Below are 18,759 nucleotides of genomic sequence, written 5' to 3' on the forward strand. Positions count from 1 at the left end.
CCCCCGGCGCACCCCGGCACGACTGCGCCGCCCGCTCACCGCCGGCGCCTCGGCACCCGCAGGTGCCCAGGCGAGCGCCGGGGCAGGGTGCGTGCAGGTCGGAGCTTGCCACGGGCAGGATTTCTTCCCCGTTCCCAGAAAGCACGCTTCCCCCGGCCCCAGTGCGCTAGGATCGAGCTCGCACAACCCCAATGCCCTCCCGGGAACCCCGGTGCCACCACAGCCGGCAGAGGCCGTGCCCTGGAACGGCTTCAGGGGGTGCGCGGCGTGGTGGTGCTGAGCCCCCACGGCTGCAGGCAGGATGCGCACACCTGGGTCCGTCCTCTCCCTGCTCTCCTGTCCCTCTGCACCGGTGTGGGGCCGGTGCCATGCCCGTGGCAGCGGCTCCACGCGGCAGAGCATCGCGGCCACGCTGCGCAGGGGGTGGTGGGGCTCTGAGGACGCGCTGAGCCCCGTCCCATCAGCAGCCATGCAGGAGGGAGCTGTCCTTGTCCCCACAGCCCAAGGCAAGGGAAAGGTGGAGGGACTCAGCTCGGCCCCGGGAGCTGGCAGGGAACTGGAGGAATCAGGAGGAAAAGGAGAGCCCAGGCTGCAGGCAGTTTCTCTTCCACCTCGCCGAGCATTTCCCTTAGCTCTAATTACACCTCCCTTCAGCTTAACCCGGAGAATAAAATGTTACCACTAGGCTATACCGACGTCACTTCAGCTAAAATAAATAAATAAAAATGAATCATGAAATTCAGCCTCGGCTCACGGGTCACAGCCCCGTTTCTGGCACAGAAACACCTCCCCATCGCGTCCCTGCCCCGGGGGCAGCGAGCGGGTGCCACTCCGGAGCCACACGGCCAAGGTTTGGGGTTTCGGCTTCTGCCCTCTGCCCCCCTTGGCTGGCCCAGCCCTGATAAGCGTGCGGTGCTCGCCCTTGGCAGACCGCAGGCCCCAGCCGAGTGCAAGCCGGGGATTGCATCAAGGCCAGCGCGGTGCCGACGGCTGCCGACAGCTCGTCCTCGCTGGAGCAGCCACCTGGGTCACTTCTGTGCCACGGGGAAACTGAGGCAGCGCAGGGGGACGAGAGGTGCCGCTAACGCCACTGGCACCCAGCCCATCTCCGCAGTGCCTGCACCGTGCTTTGTCCCCTGCTGCGCAGCTCCTGCCCATCCCCGGGAGGCTCCCCAAGGAGCTGCTGCGGCGGGCTGCGGGCTCTGCCGCTTCCTCGGGGCCGCATCCTGCACTCGGGGGGAACCGCTAACGGCAAGGGCTCGCCCCGGCTTCGCCACCGCCGTGCCACAGGGCCCCGGGCTCTCCGGCCGCAGCCGCACCGGCAGCTTCGGAAGCCCACCCGGCGCTGATGCCTGCACCAAGCGGGGTGTCAGCACCCTGGGCTCCGGGCTCCGCTCCGTGCCAGCTCCAAAGCAGGACGGTGTCACCTGCCAGCAGTGCCCTCTGCGCCCTGCTGGCTCCGGGGACAGGGACGAGGCAAAAAGCTGCGGTGGGGACGAGCTCCCACACGTGGCTGTGGCTTGGGAGCGATGCCAACACAGGTCACCCCCGTGCCCCATTTCCCCTGGCCCAGGGGGGTCCTCCCTCAGCCCCTCTGCTCCCGACCCACATCGCGTGCTGCCGGAGGGGTGACAAGCAATTAAACCCAAGCGTGTCACCCTGATTTCCCCCCCAGGCCCTCGGCCAGCCTGGTGGCAGGGGCTGGCTGCAAGAAACGTGGGGCAGGTGCTGCTGCTTGCAGCGGGGCCCCCTCCCTCCACCCGGCCCCTTTTCCCCCAGGCACCGACCCCGCTGCTCTGGGATGGGAACACGCAGCGGTACGGCCGCTGCGGGACAGACGGACACGTCCCACCAGCTCCTTCGCTGCCGCAGCAGGGTGACAGAGGGGAGACGGGGTCATCCTCAGGCTCTTTATTGGCATCTCCCTCGGCTCACCCCGGGCGCCGCGGCCCCGCCGGCTGGTGCCCGGCTCGCCGGTAGGCACTGCGGGTGTTTTGCTATGCAGAGACCACAGAACCACCCCCCTCCACGGCCCTGAAGCCCCCCGGGCATCGCCGCCCCCGCGTGCCCCTCGTGCTCACAGGCCTCTGCTTCAAAGAGAATTAAAATAAAAACATCCCCAAAGCCCCAGGAAGGCAGGGGGGTGGCCACGGTCACTGCATCACCCCCGCCGAGTCCTCTCCAGGGCCCCTGCGTGGCCCCGGGGTGCAAATCAGAGGGGACGTCAGCACCACTTGCACCTCTCGGGGCTCTCCTGGGGTTTACTCCTGGGGGGGCCATGTTGAAGAGAGGAATTAATTATCCGCATGGTTCCTGGCGCAGTGGCTGCCCCCTTCCCCAAAGGGGCCGGGCTGGGGGCTTCAGCTCCAGAGGCTTTCAAGAAGCAGAGCCCCTCTCCCCCTGCAGTCATCCTCTGTGTCACTGCCCGGCCCCGTGTCCCCGGGGGACCCCGAGCGGAGGGGCCGGGGTTTGGCACGGCGAGGGCCCCGCGCCCCCCCAGCTCCCAGGGCGCAGAGCTGCCAGCCCCGAGCCCTGCCGAGGAGTCTGTAACGCAGAAAGCTTTGGCCAAAAGACGAGCTGGGGGTTTGCTCCCCAGCCCAGCAAAGTCACTTGGCATCCTGCTCCAAGTTCTGCCGAGAAAAGGAAAAAGCCCAAGCTCGTGCCTGTGCCCATGGCAGCCGGGGCTTTGCCCCCTGTGGGCCCCAGCGCCGCCAGCCCTGGGGCCCTCAGCATCCCCCTCCTCTTCTCCCCCTCGTCCTCTTCTCCCCCTCGTCGCTTTTTTCTTGATTCCTTGGGGCTTTTTTTTGTGTGTGTGTGTTTTTTTTTTTTTTGTATTTTTTTTTTCTTGCTCCTTTCTTTTTCGCTTCTCTTTAAATATCAAACGAAAGAGGAAAATCCGGCGATGGGGGCTCTGGAGCCAGGGGCCAGGCTGCTGGGCGGGCGGTAGAGGGTGCCGGGCTGGCTGGGGGGGTTGCCGGGGGTCTGGGGGGTGGGAGTCCTGCTGGCTTTGGGCCGGAAGAGGCTGCCCTGCTGCGTGGAGGTGCTGGTGGAGAGGGGCGCGTGGTCGGGCTCCCCCGAGTCGCTCTCGGTGTAGCTGTACGCCTGCGCCCGCGAGATGCCCTTCTGCTGCCGCCGCCACGAATTGTAGTAGGTGGGGTCGCTGATGTAGTGGTTGACGAAGGAGTGGGCTTTCTGGTGGCCTGGGTCCACCTCGTACTCGCTGTCGCTGCCCTAAGGGACGGGGAGGAGGTGAGCGTGGGGCTGAGGGCACAGCCCGCCAGCCCCAGAAATGGGGAGAGCTTTCCCGGCACCGGCATCCCCAAGGGTTTTGGGGGGCTGCGATGGCTGCGGCACCGTTGGGGTGTTGCTGCCTTTTTGCTAAAGCAAAATAAGGCCTCCACACAAAAATAAAGCAGAATAAAGCCTCCACACAAAAATAAAGCAAAATAAGGCCTCCACACAAAAATAAAGCAGAATAAAACCTCCCACAAAAGGGTTGCGTGGCCCTGGGGCCCCCAGGGTGGTGGGGACCGGGGGTGGTGGGGGTGTAAGGGTTTTTAGGGTTAGGGCTTTAGGGTTTTTAGGGTTGTAAGGGTTTTTAGGGTCAGGGTTGTAAGGGTGGTGGGGAGGAGGGTGCTGGCGGGCGGCCCCCCTGCCTCCCGCTCGCGGTAATTGGATTCAGCTTCTCCTGGCCGCGCACAAAGGGCCCATTGAGGGGCGGCGGGGAGGCAGCGCCGCGCCAGCTTTCAGCTCTCGCTGCTCTTCACAGCTCCTCAAAAGACACTCGATCCCCGCTAAGGCAGGAGGGAGCGGGATCCTGCTGCACCATGGCGAAAAAAAGCTGGCGCGGGCGGAGGAAGGGGGGTGCTCAGGGCCAGTCCCCCTCCTGCTCGGGGACAGGGCTGTGCCGCGGGGCCCCCCAGGACCTTGCCCCAGGCTTCAGCCTCCGCTTTTCAGCTGCTTCCCAGCATCCGGCCCCGGGGGCGACGCTCCGTGGCCTCCCCAGGGGCTGGCTCCTGCCCGGCCAGGGCTGCCCGTTGCTCGGGGAGGACACAAAGGTGCCATTTTGTGGGGCTGGCAGAGCCGCCGCCGTTGCCACCAGCGACCGGGCAGCAGGACAGTCCCCAAGCCCGCTGCCCTCGGGGGGTGGGGGGGGGGTGGGGGCCCGTGCCATCCCCTGCGGTGCCCACGGGCCGGGGGCTGTGCCAGCTTCCTGCTGGAGCCGTGCCACGACGAGGCCACGGGGAAGCGCCGCGTAAATGCAGGATGGGGCATGGGACTGGCAGTGCCGATCCCAAACGCACACCGGGACCCGCGTGGTGCCGGGCAGAGCGGGGTGAGGCACGGGGGGGGGGGGGGGTGCTCCCAGAAGTGCCCCTCCTGCCCCCAGCCCCTCCGCCCCCATTTCCCCATCCCGTCCATGTGCGCAGCCCCGGGGGGGGGGCGGTACCTGAGAGTCGGAGACCTCGGAGGGCTTCTCGGTCAGGCTGCTGCTCTCGGCGGGGATCAGGTCGTTGTACTTCGTCACGTCCTCGTCCGAGTAGTGCAGGCTGCCAGGGCTGGGCCGTGGCGGCGACCTCGGGGACGGGCGGGTGCTCAGTGCAGGACCACCTCGGGGCCGTGCCAGACCCCAGCACCCCCAGGGCAGGCTCAGGGACACCGCCACGGGCTGCCCCCGGCCACGCCAAGACCCCCTCCAGGATGCTGCCCATGGGTGAGCGCCCACCGTAGGGACGGGCACGATGGCTGAAAATGCCCCCCCGCCCGGGGAGGGGGATGCGGCGGGGGTCCCTACCGGGTGTAGATGCCGTTCTTCCTGCAGAAGGAGTTCTTGACGGAGAGGCGCCGGTTGTTGAGCTCCAGGGCGGGGAAGCTGCCTTCGTCCAGGCTCACCATCTCGCCGTGGCTCAGGGCGTTCGCCTTGGAGCCGTTCCCTGCGGGACAGGGGCTCAGCCTCCCAACACCTCCCCGAGCCCCCCCGAGGGTGACGCGGCGCCGGGTGCTCTGACCCCAGCCCCTGCCCCGACTCCTCGGGGGGGCAGCAAGAGGGGCCAGGGCCAGCCCTGGTGCTGGGGACACCCACGAGCCGTGGGTCCTGCAGCGGCCCCCTGCCCGGTGCCACCAGCCCGCCTTGGCTCCCACCCTGACCTGCCGCACCGCCGCCAGCTCCCAGCTCAACGGCTCTGTTTGCTTAACGAGGAGCTCTGGATTTTCCCCACAATTTGAGCCCCTGATGCAGCTAAGAAAACAGAGCCGTGTTTGACTAATCCCGGTGACCTCTGCCGAGCCCCTGCGCTGCCCTGCCTCCGCAGCTGACAGCGGGACAAGTCATTTATTTAATCTCTGTAGCTTCCAGTGCTCTCCGGGAAGCCTGCTACATCCTTCTGGAATGTCACCAGGTCTCGGGAGGAGGCAGCCCAAGGCAGGCGGGTTGGGCACTGCCCTGGGCTCTCACTGACCCATTTGGACCCCAAAAGCAGGCAGGGATGCCCTGGAGAGACTGATGGCATCAGGGCTCTGCACCCTCAGCTGGCACCCCGTGGGTCCAAGGATGCCCAGCATGCTGCCTCCCCATCCCATGGGCATTTCGTTCCTCCTGCATCCCAGGCAGCCCCCCCGAGGTCCCCAGTGGGTGCCCACCCCAGGACAGCAGACCCCCGGCGCTCACCCGAGTCCGACTTCTTGGCGTACTTCTTGCTCTGCCCGCGGATGATGAGCACAAAGACGAGCAGGAGGATGAAGATGAGCCCCACGAGGGCGATGACCACCAGGAACCACCACTCCTCGTAGAAGGGGTTGGTTTTCTGGGCTGGGGCACAGAGCAGGAAGGATCAGAGGGGGGGGGGGGGGCAGGCAGAGGGGGCAAAGCAGTATGGAGGGGGAGACCCCGAGGGATTTTGTGGGAGCTGGGCCCGTGCAAGGGAGCCGGTTAGGTGGGGATAGCAGGAGGAGATGGCACCCCCCTGGGACACCCCCACAGCTACCTGAGACCGAGGGGGACGGCGTGCTGGGGGTCCCGTAGCCGTAGTCATTCACAGCAATGACACGAAAATCATAGCTGACCCCCTGCTTGAGGATGTCCATGCTGAAGGTGTAGGAGGTCACTTCCTTGGGAATGTCCTTGATGAGGATGTCCCAGAGCCCCTCGTCTGCAGGAAGGAAGGGGCTCGGGGTGGCACCAGCCCTGCGGGACTCCCCAGCGCGAGGGGCTGCTCTCCCCTTGAACCCAGGCAGGGGACGTGCCCCTCCCCAGCCCGTCTGCCGTTTTTCTCCCCCCGCTCGTGCTGGGAGCGTGCCCTCTGCCATCTGCCCGGCTCCATCAGGCGCCGAGCCCTCGCTGCAGCATCATTAAAAAGCCGTAGCGAGGCGCGGGGCTGATTTATCACCTCCCTGCTCGTGACCGAGGGCGAGGCGGCTCCCCAGGGACCACAGGCAGCGGCACCGACGCCCCGTTAGCCATCAATCGGGTTGTCGGTGCTGGGGGCTGCAGCAGGAGAAGCCGTTAAGGCAGGTTGCAGGAGAAAGCGTGGCTGTGCCCACGGGCTCTTGCTGGGGGACGGGGGCTCCTGTCCCCCCCCACTGTGGGACACCTCGGTGCCCCCTTGCCCGGCCCAGGGGACGTCAGCACCTCCGTAACCGTGAAACGAGCAGCATCGATCAGAGCGGCTCAGCAGCTCGCTGGCCCCTTTCCATCAGTCCTTTTATCAGCACCCTTGGGGCAGGCACGTGGCCAGCGCCGGGTCCTAAACCCTAACGCGGCCCCCACCACGCAGCCAGGTGCTCCCTGCCTCAGTTTCCCCCAAACCGTCACACCCCTGGCGGCGACGCGGAGCTGCGGTACCTGAAGGCCGAGCCTCGATGACGTATCTGGTGATGGGGCCTTGGCCCGGGTCCCCGCTCGACCAGTGGATGGTGATGGCCGAGCCGTAGCGGGAGATGAAGGGCTCACCGGGGGGGCCGGGGGCACCTGGGGACCCAGAGCAGAGCTGGTGGCACGGGGACACATCCCGCACGGGACCCACACAGTCCCTGTGGTCAGGAACAGCACCGGGGGGCTGTCCCCAGCCACATCTCCTCCCTCAGCCCAAATCCCTCACGCCCCCCCCTACCTTCCCCAGGCCCCGTGGTGATGTTCGCTTCGATGTCCGGCCCGTAGGCGAAGGTTTTAGCCCGGATCCGGAATCGGTACGTGACTCCCTCAGCCAGGTCCTTCACCTTCATCCACAGCGGGCTGTTCCCCTTCACGTCCACCGTCACGATCTTACTGACACCTGCAGGGACCGAGGCTGAGCCGGGCCCCCCCCGCGCGCCCCCAGCAGCCCCCGCCGTGCCCTCACCGTCCACGGGCATGCAGGGCTCGTAGACCAGCCTGTAGCCCTCCAGGACGCCGTTGGGCAGCGGCGGCGGCTCCCAGGACACGTTCACCGAGGTGGTGGTCAGCTCGCTGAAACGGATGGAGCCGGGGGCGCTGGGGGCTGCAAGGGAACGGGGCGGGGGGACGGGGGACAGCTCAGTGCTCATGGGGACCCCCCCGGCACCGTGCCAGCCCCTCTCCCCGCGGGGGGGGCCCCGTGCCGTGTCCCCACCTGCCTGCTGCGTCCGGCCCTTGACGGGGGGGCTGCGGGGCCCGTCTCCTGCAGCGTTGAAGGCGGCGATGCTGACCCAGTAGGAGGTGTACCCCGTCAGGTTCTTCAGCTTCACCCCAGTCTCGGGCAGGAAGAGCGTCTTCACCCGCGCGCTCTCGTTCTGCCGCTGGGCCTCCCAGAAGTGGATCTGCAGGAGGACGGCGAGGCGCCGAGGGCTGGGCGCAGCATGCAGCCTGCCCAGTTCGTCCCCTTTCCACCCCTCCAGGTCCTTTGTGATGCTCGGACACCCCGTGAAGTCCTGCCCAGCCTCCTAAGCTCCTGTCCTGGGGGGTCTGGGGGCCCTGGGCATGCTGGAGGGAAAGCAGCGGCCTCCCCTCGAGGCCAGCTCCAGGCTGGGCTGGACCTCGGCCGTGCGCCCTGCCTGCAGCTCACACACGCGCTGATTTTTTGGGTGCTCCTTTGGGGACCCGGGAATTGGAGGCGACGACCCTTGGGGGTCCCTCCCAACTCGGATATTCCGTGATGCTGTGCTTCTAGCGCAGGACGGACCCCGGGGATCCGCGGTGGGTGGGTGGGTGGGTGGCAGCACCCGGGGCTGCAGAGCGCGGCCGCCGCCCCGCACCGGGCGCATCCGAGGGCCGACGGCGCCCTCTGGTGCCCCGCTGCGCTCCGCAGCGCCCCGCGTCCCTTCCCGGTGGCGCCCCTGACATCCCCCGGGGCACCCAGCACCTCCCGGGGCTCCCCCCAACAGCACCCGCACAGCATCTCCCCAGGGAGCCCAGCATGCCCCCGTGGCACCCTGCACCTTCCCAGGGCGCCCATCGCCACTCCAGGGCACCCTGCGCCTTCCCAGGGCACCCAGCACCTTCCCCGAGCCCCCAGCTCAGTGCCAGCTGCCCGGTGGCAGGGCTCAGTACCTTGTAGCCCTGGATGTCGCCGTTCTGGCTCTCGGCGGGTGGTGGCTCCCAGGTGACATCCAGCTGGGTGGCCGTGGCCGCCTTCACCGCCACGTTCTGCGGCGCGCCGGTGGGCACTGCGCCGAGGGAGGGGACAGCGTCACTGCCTGGCTGCAGCCAGGGAGGGGGAGAGACCCCCAGATGTAGGGGATGCACGGGCACGTCAGGGGTGTGCAGAGGGGATGGGGGCCACGGGGCCGCTGCGTGGTGACACGGGGGAGCACGGGGTACCAGGGCATTTGAGCGCCCCGGCAGACTCACCCGCTTCACCCACAAAAACCTCCTGGGGGGGGCTGGGGGGACCCTCGCCCACGGCATTGTACACGCTCATGCGGATCTCGTAGCGCCGGTGCTTGCTCAGGTCTGGGGGAGAGAGGAGGGAAGGGATGAGCGGGGTCCCACCACCCCCGGGGGGCCCCTTGCTGAGGAAGAGGAGGGTGTCCCCGGGGAGCAGCAGGAGCGAACGGAGGCGTCCCCTGGGCACAGAGCACGAGGATTCACCCCAAAGCGTGGGCAGGCAGAGGGGGGAGACACAGGGGGGTGGCAGCGGGGCGGGGGGGGAAGGCACGAGGAGCGGTGACTTACTGTCCAGCTCGTACTGGGTGAGGGACACCTCGCTGAGGTTGTGCACGGCGTAGACGGCTGGCGGCACGGCGCGGGGAGAGCAGGCAGCGTTAGTCGTGGCACAGCGGTGGGGGGGTCCCTCCTCCCAGCACCCCCCACAGCACAGCCGCCCACCCCGGGGTGGGCCAGGGGGACCCCACAAAGAGCTCGTCACCCTTGGGTGCCGATGGGGCTGTCACAGCACTGAGCAGCCTTTTTGTTCCCCGGCCCCATCCTTTGTGTGGCACGAGTGGGGTCTGGGCAGCGGGGTCTCCACATGGGACCAACCCACTGCTCCTGAGAGCAGCAGCAGGGCAAGGTCTGGTCTTGGGTGCTGCCCTTGTCCCTGACATCCCTGCTGTCCCCAGAGTGGCCGTGACCCCATCCCCTTCAGGGTCTGAGGATGGCAGCACGTGCAGACACAGCAGGAACGTCACACAGCCCCCCCGTGTTAGGTGCGCACACGTGGACACCCGTGCTGCAGGCACAGAGGGAGCTGAGCACAGCGGAACCGAGCCAGCACCAGCGCAGACGAGTGCGTTAGGGACCGACAGACTCGGTGACACAAAGGGGTCGGTGACAACTCCGCGGGGCACAGCTCGGCCTCGATGGCTCCGGGCCGGCACCCGGCAGAGGCGGTGGAGCGCAGGACGCTGGTGTGAGCGCAGGATGCAGGACGCTGCCCCGCACCCGCCCCCCCGCCGTGCCACCCCCCAGCCACGTGTCCCCACGTCCCGCGGGGCTGCAGGCACTCACGGGTGAGCTCTGCCCACGTGGCGCCGGGGTTGCCGATGCCGCGCAGGGTGAAGCCGCGCAGGCTGTCGTACAGCAGCTCGCGGTAGCGGAGGCGGAAGCCCAGCAGGATCCCGTTGATCTTGTCCTCGGCTGGGGGCTGCAGGGAGAGGGCAGGGAGGGGCTGCTCGGACCTGGGGCACCCCGAGATTGCTGCCCCCAGCTTCTGCAGGGTGGTCTGTGCCAGCACAGCCCCAATCCGCAGCCTTGGAGAGCCCCAGGGGCCTGGCTCGCACGGCCACCCCTCGGTGCCACCTCCCACGGGGCAGGTCCATGACACCCCCCGGGGGGCACAGGGGACAGTACCTGCCAGCGGATGAGCACCGATGTGGTGGTGTGCGGGGTGACGGAGAGGATGGTGGGGGCTTCCTCGGGGGCTGCGGGGTAGAAGCAGGTGGTGAGGCTCCGGAGATGCCCAGGGCACCGGACACCGGTCCCACGTGGGAAGCCACGGCACCGTCCCCGGCCCCTCTGGGCACGGACCCGCCTGCAGGGTGGTGAGCGACTCTGACTCCTCGCTGTACTCGCTGTCCCCGATGTCATTCGTCGCCTTCACGCGGAACTTGTAGGAGGTGAAGGGCTTCAGCCTGCACGGGGGCAGAGCAGGACGGGGACAGTGAGGCAGGCGGGCAGCCCCACAGATCCCCCCCCTAGGAGAGGGGACGCAGCAGGGGACACCACAACCCAGGTGCAAGTACTTCCCATCGGGTGGGGAAACCGAGGCACGGGGCGAGTGCCCGAAGCAGCGCCCATCTCCCGGGATCCCCATCACGACACGGCCTCGTTCGAGGCCAGCCCGTGCCTCACCTGTCCACGACGAAGGCGGTGGCGTTGTGGCTGACGGCGGCGGGGTGCAGCGCCCACTCGCCGTCGGGCAGCTCGCGGGTCTGCACCGTGTAGAAGCGGACGGGGGAGAGCCCGTCGCTGCCCGGCTCCCAGGAGAGCAGCACGCTGCGGGCACGCACGTCCTCCTGCCGTGCCAGGGGCTTGCTGGGGGGCTGCGGGCGATCTGCGAGAGGCACGGGGCCGGGATTGCTGCGGGCACCCCCCAGGCACGCCGCGTCCCCCCCCACCACGGAGAGCTGGACCCCTCGTACCTCTCTTCTCCGTGGTCACCACGAGGGCTTCGGCGGCCTCGCCCCAGCCCTTGCGGGTCTGCGCGGCGATGCGGAAGAGGTAGGTGGACTCGGGCTGCAGGCCCGTGGCCGTGTACTGCCGGGTGCTGGGGCCCAGCACCTCGACGGCCGCCGCGTTGGCCACCGTGGTGTTGAGGCGGTGGGTGAGCTGGTAGGCTGCGGGGAAGGGAATGGCACCGTGGGGCTGTGCCCGCCGTCAGCCCCTCTCTGTGCATCCCTCCTCCCTCCCTGCTCTGCCCGGGAGCAGCAGGGGGGGGCTTGTCCCAGCCCTGGGGGCAATGGGTGGCTCCGAGGTGCTTGGGGATGGCCAGGAGCTGGTCCCTGCCCTGGCACCTTGATCCCTGCTCCCACGGGACATCTGCGCCCCCCTGCAGAGCACCGCAGCACGGACAGGACAGTTCCCCACCTACCCAGGATGATGCCGTTGGGTGCCGCGGGCGGCTGCCAGATGAGCTGCACCGAGGTCGTCCTCACTTCGGGGAACAGGATCCCCACAGGGGGGCCGGGCACTGGCGGGGGAGAGATGGGGATCACCGTGAGGAGCGCGAGGGAGGGCACAGCACAAATGGGGCCTGTCCCCCACCGCTGGGAATGGCATCCCTGGGAAAAGGGATTGTCCCAGGGGATGGGATGGGATGGCCTTTGGCACCCCAGGGACCCCTCGTCCCATTCGTGTCTTTCTGCTCGTCCGCGCGCTGGCACCCACCGTCATCCAGCGTCCTCTCGAGGACGGGGGGCCGGCTGGGCACGCCGTCGCCGATCCTGGTGAAGGCCAGCACGCGGATCTCGTACAGCATGAACTTGCCCAGCCCCGTCAGCTGGGCGCTGCGGGACGCGTTGCCCTCCGCCAGCCAGAACTGAGCGCGCGCCTCCGAGTCCTTCTCCTTGTACATCACCTGCAACAGACCCTACATGACACGGCCAGACCGCAGCCCCCAGCACCCCCGGGCTGGAGCAGTGTGGCACGGACCGGCACGGGCTCTCGGAGGTGGCACAACCCGGGTGAGCCGTGGCTCCTGGGGCAGGCAGAGCCGCAGCGCCGGGGCTGCCGGAGCTTCTCACCTTGTAGCCCAGGATGAGGCCGTTGCAGTCCGCCTCGGGGATGTCGCTCCATCGCACCAGCATGCTGCTGGAGGTGGTGGCCAGTGCCGACACGTTGCTGGGACCAGAGGAAGGCACTGGAGGGGGACAGGAGCGGGGGACAGGAGCAGGAGTCAGCATCAGGGCTGGCCACGGCGTGCGCCCAGCACTGCAGGGGGTTGGCAGTACCTGACTCCCGCGTGCGCCCCAGCACCAGGTGGCTCCAGGGCCCCGAGCCGATGGCGTTGAAGGCTTGGACCTGCACGCGGTACTCGGTCCACTCCTCCAGGTCCTCGATGGTGTACTCCCTCTCCACGCGGTCGTGGACGACGTGCAGCGCCGCCCGCCCTCGCCCGTCCGAGCGCGCGTAGCGGATGCGGTAGCCCACCGAGTCGGGGTTCCCGTTGTACTCCTGCTCCAGGAGGGGCTGGCCCAGGGGGCACAAAGAGGTACCATCACTCCCGGTGTCCCACAGCCACCCCAGCTCCATCCCCCTTGGTCCCCCAGGCCCATCCAGCTCAGCCCCCCAGCCTCCAGCCTGCCCCGATGTGCACCGCACCCAAGGGTGCAGCACCCCAGGGTGCCCCCCTCACCATCCAGCGCAGCCACAGGCTGGTCTCGCTGGCTGTCCGCAGGGTGACGTTGGCGGGTGCCACATCTGGGGGGGCTTGCAGGGTCTGGATCCTCCTGGAGGGCAGGCTGGGGGGGCTGGTGCCCACGATGTTCACCTGCCGCATGCGGAAACTGAGAGGGGAGAAGGGGGGGGGTCACGGTGGGGGGCGAGAGGGCTCCGGACCCCCGGGGAGGACGGCGCAGCGCAGCCCCGGCCACTCGCCTGTAGTAGGTGTAGGGGCTGAGGTTGGGCACCTCCATGGAGCGGGCGTCAGGCTCGTTAGCCAGCTGGTGGACGAGCCTCCACTCTTCGGCCTCGCCACTCTGCCCTACCTGCAGGGCGGCAGTGGGGTGAGCTGGCCCCCCGGCACCCCCGTGCCATCCCCGAAAGCCACCCCATACCTGTGCCTCCACCTGCCAGCGGGAGATGGAGGTTTTGCCATCATAGCCCGGGCGAAACTGGAGGGTGACGGAGCGGGGACCGATGTTGGAGATGCCCAGGTTGGTGGGGGCACCGGGGAGCTCTGCGGGGACGGGGCAGGGCGGTCGGCACCGGCTGCTCGCCCCAAACACCGGCGACATCCCGCAGCGTTCCCGCGCCGCTGCGCTCACCTGGGGGCACCCCCGAGGAGATGGTGGAGGAGGAAACCTGGCCCTGGCCCTTGGAGGTCATGGCGGCCACCTCGATGGTGTAGGTGGTGAGGGCGGTGAGGCCGGTGACGCGGTACTCCAGCGTGACGTTGGGCAGGTAGTGGGTCACCCGCGTGTTGGTGCGGTTGTACTCCTCCCACGAGATCCGGTAGCCTGGAGGGCACCCCGAGCCGTCAGCCCCCCCGTCGCCCACCCCACGGGGCTGAGCGGGGTGCAGGGAGAGATGCTGTGGGGTCGGGGGGGGGGGGGTGTGGGCCGTGCTCTGCCCTCAGCACCCTCACCCGTCAGGATGCCGTTCTTCTCCAGGGGCTCCTGCCAGCTGACCTTCAGGGACGTGTCCAGGATCTCGCTGAAGCTCAGGTGTCCCACGGGGCCGGGCACTGCACAAAGACACCCGGGGTCAGCACGCAGCCGCGCACCCGAGGGAGCCCACGGGACCCCCCGAGCGGGGCGAGCACGGAGGGGGCTCGGGGGCACCCCGTGCCACGTCCCGTTCCCCCCCCCCCCCCCCCGTCACCATCCCCATCACGGGGCTGCTCGCTCCCGCCCCGGGAGCCGCGGGGTGCGCGGAGCCTCCCCGTACCGTCCTCGTGGGTGCGCACCAGCTGGGGCGGGCTGCGCGGGCCGTCCCCCGGCGTGGTGAAGCACAGCACCGACGTCAAGTACTCGGCGAACTTCTTCAGCCCCGCCACGTAGCCCACGTGGACGCTGTCCTGGAAGTTGGGCCGCACCGTCACCACCGTCGCCTCCTCCTCGTGCTCCGGCTCCCAGGCGATGAGCTGCGGGGAAGAAGGCGCTGGAGCGGGCGCCGGCGTCCCCACCGCACCACCCCAAGCATCCCCAGCAGCCCCGTATTTATTCAAAGTGGGTTAAATATCAATGAAGGGTGCGGGGAGCGCTCGGTGCTGCCTAACAGGCGCGTGTTTACCCGCGCGAGCCGATTCTGAGCGCACGCTCTGTGATTAACTCCCAACGATAACGGCGCGTAATCGCCCGCTCGACTCCATTTAGGACGGATGTTTGGGCATTTAATTGCTATTGTGCAAAGTAGCCTATAGCAACTTAATTAAACACTAATTAGGCCCTAAAAATACTAATCAAAAATACTAAGTGGCATTTAATAAGAACGTTAAATATCCTACTTGCTCTGGTTATCTCATTCAGCGGCAATTAAATTCCTGAACTTCTTTTGAGTGGATTAAGAAACAAGTTCAACGTTTTAATTCAGTTTAATTAATGTAAATTTGAATTAATTGCAAATTGGAATTAATTACAGAGACTCCGAGCCCATGCAAGTGTTAAATCCCGGTAAATATTGTTTTAATAGCCAGGCTGGAATCAAATCAAATGGCTGGGGTTGCCGGCGAGGACGCTGAGCCGCTTTGTGAGGGGCGGCCCCGGAGCTCCCCGCCGCAGGCTGCCCGGATTTCGGGGGGTCCTGGGGGAATCCCCCCTCACCTTGTAGCCCTGGTTGATGCCGTTGATGAACTGGGGGCTGGGGGGGTTCCAGGTGAAGCGGATGGTGGTGGAGTTGGTGGCCTCGGTCTGCACGTTCCCTGGGGGCACGGTGGGGACTGCCGGGACAAAGGGGAGGCTGGTGGCGGCTCTGCCAGCTCCCCTCCCTTGGCAGAGGGACCCCGGGCATCCAGGACGGTGTCCCAGGACATCCCCCAGCCGTGCCACGGCCCTGCAGCCCGTGCCTGGTCCCCGTACTCATCCCCTCCATCGTGTCCTGTCCCCCAGGAGCCCCACACCCCCATGACGCAAGGCCAGCAAAGCCCTGGCCCCGCTGGGACCACCACCAGCCCCCGCCCGTCCCTGCCTACCTCCCTGCAGCGTCCACTCGGTCACCTTCATGCTGTACACCCCCAGGCCGGCGCTGTTGTACGCCGCCACCTCGATCTCGTAGTTGGTCCAGATGATGAGGTCCTCCAGGAGCAGGTTGTTGACATCGGCGTTGGTGATGTTCTTGAACTGGTAGCCCACGGGCAGCCCAGCCAGGCAGTACCTGGGCACGAGGGACCATCAGAGCCGCCGGCATCCCCACGAGCACCCCGGGGACGCTGGGGACAGGGTGCCCGCACCCCCCCGCGGCACCTACCGGATGATGTAGCCCTTGAGGACACCGTTCTGGTGGCTCTCAGGGGGCGGCTGCCACTGGATCATGATGGACTGGTTGGTGCGCCCGCTGGCGATGACGTTCTGGGGGGGCGCGGAGGGTGGCTCCTCGGGCAGGGACACCCTACGGGGCACGAGGCAAGGGTCAGTGCCTGGCCTCCCCCGGGGCAACTCGGCCCCCCGCCGCAGCTCACCTCTCCGTGTCCTTGCTGAACTGGCTCCTGCCCACGTCGTTCACAGCGCACAGGCGGAACTGGTAGGAGCGAGCGGGGACCAAGCCCCGCACCACCGCCGACGTCAGCTCGGGGTCGACGCTGGCCAGCAGCACGGTCCAGGGAGCGTCTGTGGGGGGAGAGGGGGCAGCGGGGGGAGGACCCAGCCTGCAGGGTGCCCGCATCCCCTGCCCGGTGGCTAAGCAGTCCTGTGGTCCCCAGGCTCCCTGCAGCATCCCCTTCCCTCCCTCGTCACCCCCTTGCCACCTCAGCCTGCCTCGGGGTGATGATGAAGATGGGACTTTGTCCCGTGTCACCGGATGGGGACGGCAGAGCCACCAGCACGGGGACAACACGGGGATGAGGCAGGTGGGGGCAGCCCCTTACTGTTCTCGGAGACCTCCACGACGTAGCGGAGCAGGGGGCTGTTGCCATCGAAGGGCTTGGCCCAGGTCAGGTTGATGGCCCGCTTCTCCAGGGGGCTCAGCGCGGCCACGGGGCTCTCGGGGGCGTGGGGGAGCTGCCTGGACGGGGCGGGGGACGCAGCGGTTAGGGAGGGGGCACAGCTGGGAGCACGGGGGCGCCGGCGGGGCGGGGGTCTCACCGGACACGGAGGTGGGCGCTGCGCGAGTCGTTGCCGCCAGCCGAGAGCACCTTGCAGGTGTAGGTGCCGATGTCCCCCGACCAGGTCTGGGAGATGTGCAGCGTGCCCGCCTCGTCCAGCCGCAGCCGGGGGCCGCTCTCCGTGCCCAGCGGGGCCCCGTCCTTCTCCCAGACGTACCTGTGCCGGGTGAGAACCCGGGGGGGGCGGATCCTAGCACCCTGCAGCCCCCCAGCACAAGGGACCCAGCGCCGGGATCCCCGTGCGCAGGGCACCAGGTGGCACTGCAGGATCACCGAGCGGTGCCGAGCATCTCCCGCTCCGTCCCCAGCCCCTGGAACCCACCTGACATCCACGCTGGGGTCGTGGGTGACCCCACAGCTCATGGAGGCCTTGGTCCCCTTGATGACGCTCTGGTCCTGCGGCGGGTCGGTGATGCGTGTCCGTGCTGTGGGGGGACAGGGTGAGCCACCGGGCATCAGTGGGGGGACAGAGCCACCGAGGGAGTGACAGTGGGGACAGTGCCACACGTGGCCTCGTGGGAGCAAGTCTGTGCATCCCTCCAAGCAGCCCAGCAGCGTGCCAGCGGTGCCCATCCCTGGCATCCCAGGAGCTTGCACCCAGCAGGGCCCGTCCCGCAGCGTGCGGAGCGGGGCGATGCGGGTGCCTTACCCCAGACCACCAGGTCGGCGGAGGCTTCGTCCACGCCACGCGAGTTGGTGGCCAGGCAGGTGTAGGTGCCAGCGTCGGCGAGGTGCGCGGGGCTGACGAGCAGGCTGCCCGACTCCAGCAGGGTGAAGCGCGGGAGCTGCACCGAGCCGCTGGCCAGGATCCGCTCCCCTGGGTGGCACGGGGGGGTCCCGTCACCCGCAGCACCCAGCTGTCAGCCAAGCCCGCTGGATGCACGCTCAGGGACCAAACCCGGGGGCGATGAGTTTGCAGAGACCACCCGGGGCTGCCCGCGCCCCCGCGCCCCCAGCCCCTTTACCTTTCTGCCAGGTGATGGCCGGGCGCGGAGCCCCCGAGGTCTCGCAGTTGAGGATTACGGACATGCCATCGATCACCGTGCTGTCCTGGGGGCCCCTGGTGATGTTGGGGGCGATGCCTGTGGGGCAAAAAGATGGGCAACCACCCATGAAGCCCTTCCCAGTGCCTGGACTGGACACGGGGGGTCAGTCCCTGCTTGGAGGGGGTGCCCATCGAGCTCATTGGGGGTGTCCCATCCCACCCAGAGCCCGCGCAGGGCACCCCAGGCCCCGGGGCACAAGGAGGGGCTGGCACCTACTGGTCACGGCCAGGTACGTGGTGGTCTGCACCTCGCCGGCCGCGTTGCGGGCGAAGCACTGGAACATGCCGGTGTCGTCGGGGAGCAGCCCGCTGATCTGCAGGCTGCCGTCCGCCAGCAGCTGGAAGCGGGGCAGCTGCTCCGGGCGGAGGAGGGACGCGTCCTTGTACCAGGTCATGTCGGGGGGCGGCACGCCTGCGAGGGCCGGGGCTGCGTCACGGATGGGGCCGCGGCGGGCACGGGGCCGCAACGGGCGGTTTGGGGGGGGGGGACACTCCTCACCTTTGGCTTGGCACGGGATGGCCACCACCTTCTCCATCTCGGCCGTGATGTGCCTCTCCGGCTCCTTGATGAACTGCGGGGGCTCTGCGGAGGGAAAGCGCCGAGGCGGGCGGCGTTAGCGCCGGGATCCCCCTCACCCATCCCCGGCAGCCCCTTCCCATCCCGGGGCGCTGAGACCCCCCCCCCAACTCATTGCACGCGTGGCTCGGGCTGCCCACGGCAGGAACTCACCCAGCACGGACAGGTAGGCGCCCTCGGCCACGGCGGGCACGCTGCTGCTGCGCAGCATGGCCTCGCACTCGTAGTAGCCGCTGTCGCCCAGCGCGGGGTTGAGGATGGTGAGGCGGCGGCTGTAGTCGCTGATGCCGCTGGAGAGGGGCACCCCGTCCTTCTTCCAGATGATGTGCAGCTTGATCAGCGGCCTGGGGGGGGCCAGGAGGGTGTCAAGAACCAGCTCTAGACCCCCTACTCAGCCCCCCACCTCCCTCCACCATGCAGGACCCAGCATGGGAAGGGTAACCCGGCATGGCACCGGGGGAGCTGGGGCACCCAGCCCTGGGGCTCACGCTTCACCCCGGTGCTTGCAGAGCTGATGGGGGGTCCCCCATCCTCATCCTCATCCTCATCCTCATCCTCATCCCCATCCCCTCCCCTCCGCCACTACTCGCCTGGCGTTGGCCACGCACTCCATGGTCACCTCCGAGGTGCCGGCCACCACGCTGGTGTTCCTGGGTGGGACAATGATGGTGGGCGCGATGGGGTCGGCCGGGCCACCCACGTCTGGGGAGAAGCAGGCCAGAGCGACAGCCGTCAGCGCCCGCGTGGCGTGGAGGAGGCAAAGGGGG

The 18,759-nt window shown here is 68.1% G+C and overlaps 1 protein-coding gene across 1 annotated transcript in view; it reads right to left on the reverse strand.

The window, feature by feature from the left end:
• Positions 1-2,877: 2,877 nt before the first annotated feature.
• Positions 2,878-18,759, reverse strand: part of SDK2 (sidekick cell adhesion molecule 2) — a 46,864-nt gene continuing 30,982 nt past the window's right edge. The window contains exons 6-45 of the mRNA XM_035558765.2: positions 18,583-18,694; positions 18,146-18,336; positions 17,915-17,998; positions 17,633-17,827; positions 17,336-17,452; positions 17,020-17,187; positions 16,693-16,795; positions 16,351-16,527; positions 16,134-16,270; positions 15,729-15,876; positions 15,518-15,658; positions 15,243-15,424; positions 14,875-14,990; positions 14,000-14,195; positions 13,698-13,796; positions 13,378-13,569; positions 13,168-13,289; positions 12,989-13,098; positions 12,747-12,897; positions 12,343-12,580; positions 12,136-12,251; positions 11,780-11,969; positions 11,484-11,582; positions 11,035-11,229; positions 10,745-10,946; positions 10,421-10,524; positions 10,244-10,314; positions 9,902-10,037; positions 9,128-9,184; positions 8,804-8,905; positions 8,504-8,619; positions 7,587-7,773; positions 7,338-7,475; positions 7,110-7,271; positions 6,842-6,967; positions 5,985-6,149; positions 5,669-5,809; positions 4,796-4,934; positions 4,451-4,577; positions 2,878-3,231 (exon numbers count right to left, since the gene is read on the reverse strand). Coding sequence (XP_035414658.1) covers positions 2,878-3,231; positions 4,451-4,577; positions 4,796-4,934; positions 5,669-5,809; positions 5,985-6,149; positions 6,842-6,967; positions 7,110-7,271; positions 7,338-7,475; positions 7,587-7,773; positions 8,504-8,619; positions 8,804-8,905; positions 9,128-9,184; positions 9,902-10,037; positions 10,244-10,314; positions 10,421-10,524; positions 10,745-10,946; positions 11,035-11,229; positions 11,484-11,582; positions 11,780-11,969; positions 12,136-12,251; positions 12,343-12,580; positions 12,747-12,897; positions 12,989-13,098; positions 13,168-13,289; positions 13,378-13,569; positions 13,698-13,796; positions 14,000-14,195; positions 14,875-14,990; positions 15,243-15,424; positions 15,518-15,658; positions 15,729-15,876; positions 16,134-16,270; positions 16,351-16,527; positions 16,693-16,795; positions 17,020-17,187; positions 17,336-17,452; positions 17,633-17,827; positions 17,915-17,998; positions 18,146-18,336; positions 18,583-18,694 — 5,906 coding nt within the window. The remainder of the gene's footprint in view (positions 3,232-4,450; positions 4,578-4,795; positions 4,935-5,668; positions 5,810-5,984; positions 6,150-6,841; positions 6,968-7,109; positions 7,272-7,337; positions 7,476-7,586; positions 7,774-8,503; positions 8,620-8,803; positions 8,906-9,127; positions 9,185-9,901; positions 10,038-10,243; positions 10,315-10,420; positions 10,525-10,744; positions 10,947-11,034; positions 11,230-11,483; positions 11,583-11,779; positions 11,970-12,135; positions 12,252-12,342; positions 12,581-12,746; positions 12,898-12,988; positions 13,099-13,167; positions 13,290-13,377; positions 13,570-13,697; positions 13,797-13,999; positions 14,196-14,874; positions 14,991-15,242; positions 15,425-15,517; positions 15,659-15,728; positions 15,877-16,133; positions 16,271-16,350; positions 16,528-16,692; positions 16,796-17,019; positions 17,188-17,335; positions 17,453-17,632; positions 17,828-17,914; positions 17,999-18,145; positions 18,337-18,582; positions 18,695-18,759) is intronic.

This window comes from Cygnus atratus, chromosome 18 (assembly GCF_013377495.2).
Source record: "Cygnus atratus isolate AKBS03 ecotype Queensland, Australia chromosome 18, CAtr_DNAZoo_HiC_assembly, whole genome shotgun sequence".
Classification (NCBI taxonomy): Eukaryota; Metazoa; Chordata; class Aves; order Anseriformes; family Anatidae; genus Cygnus; species Cygnus atratus.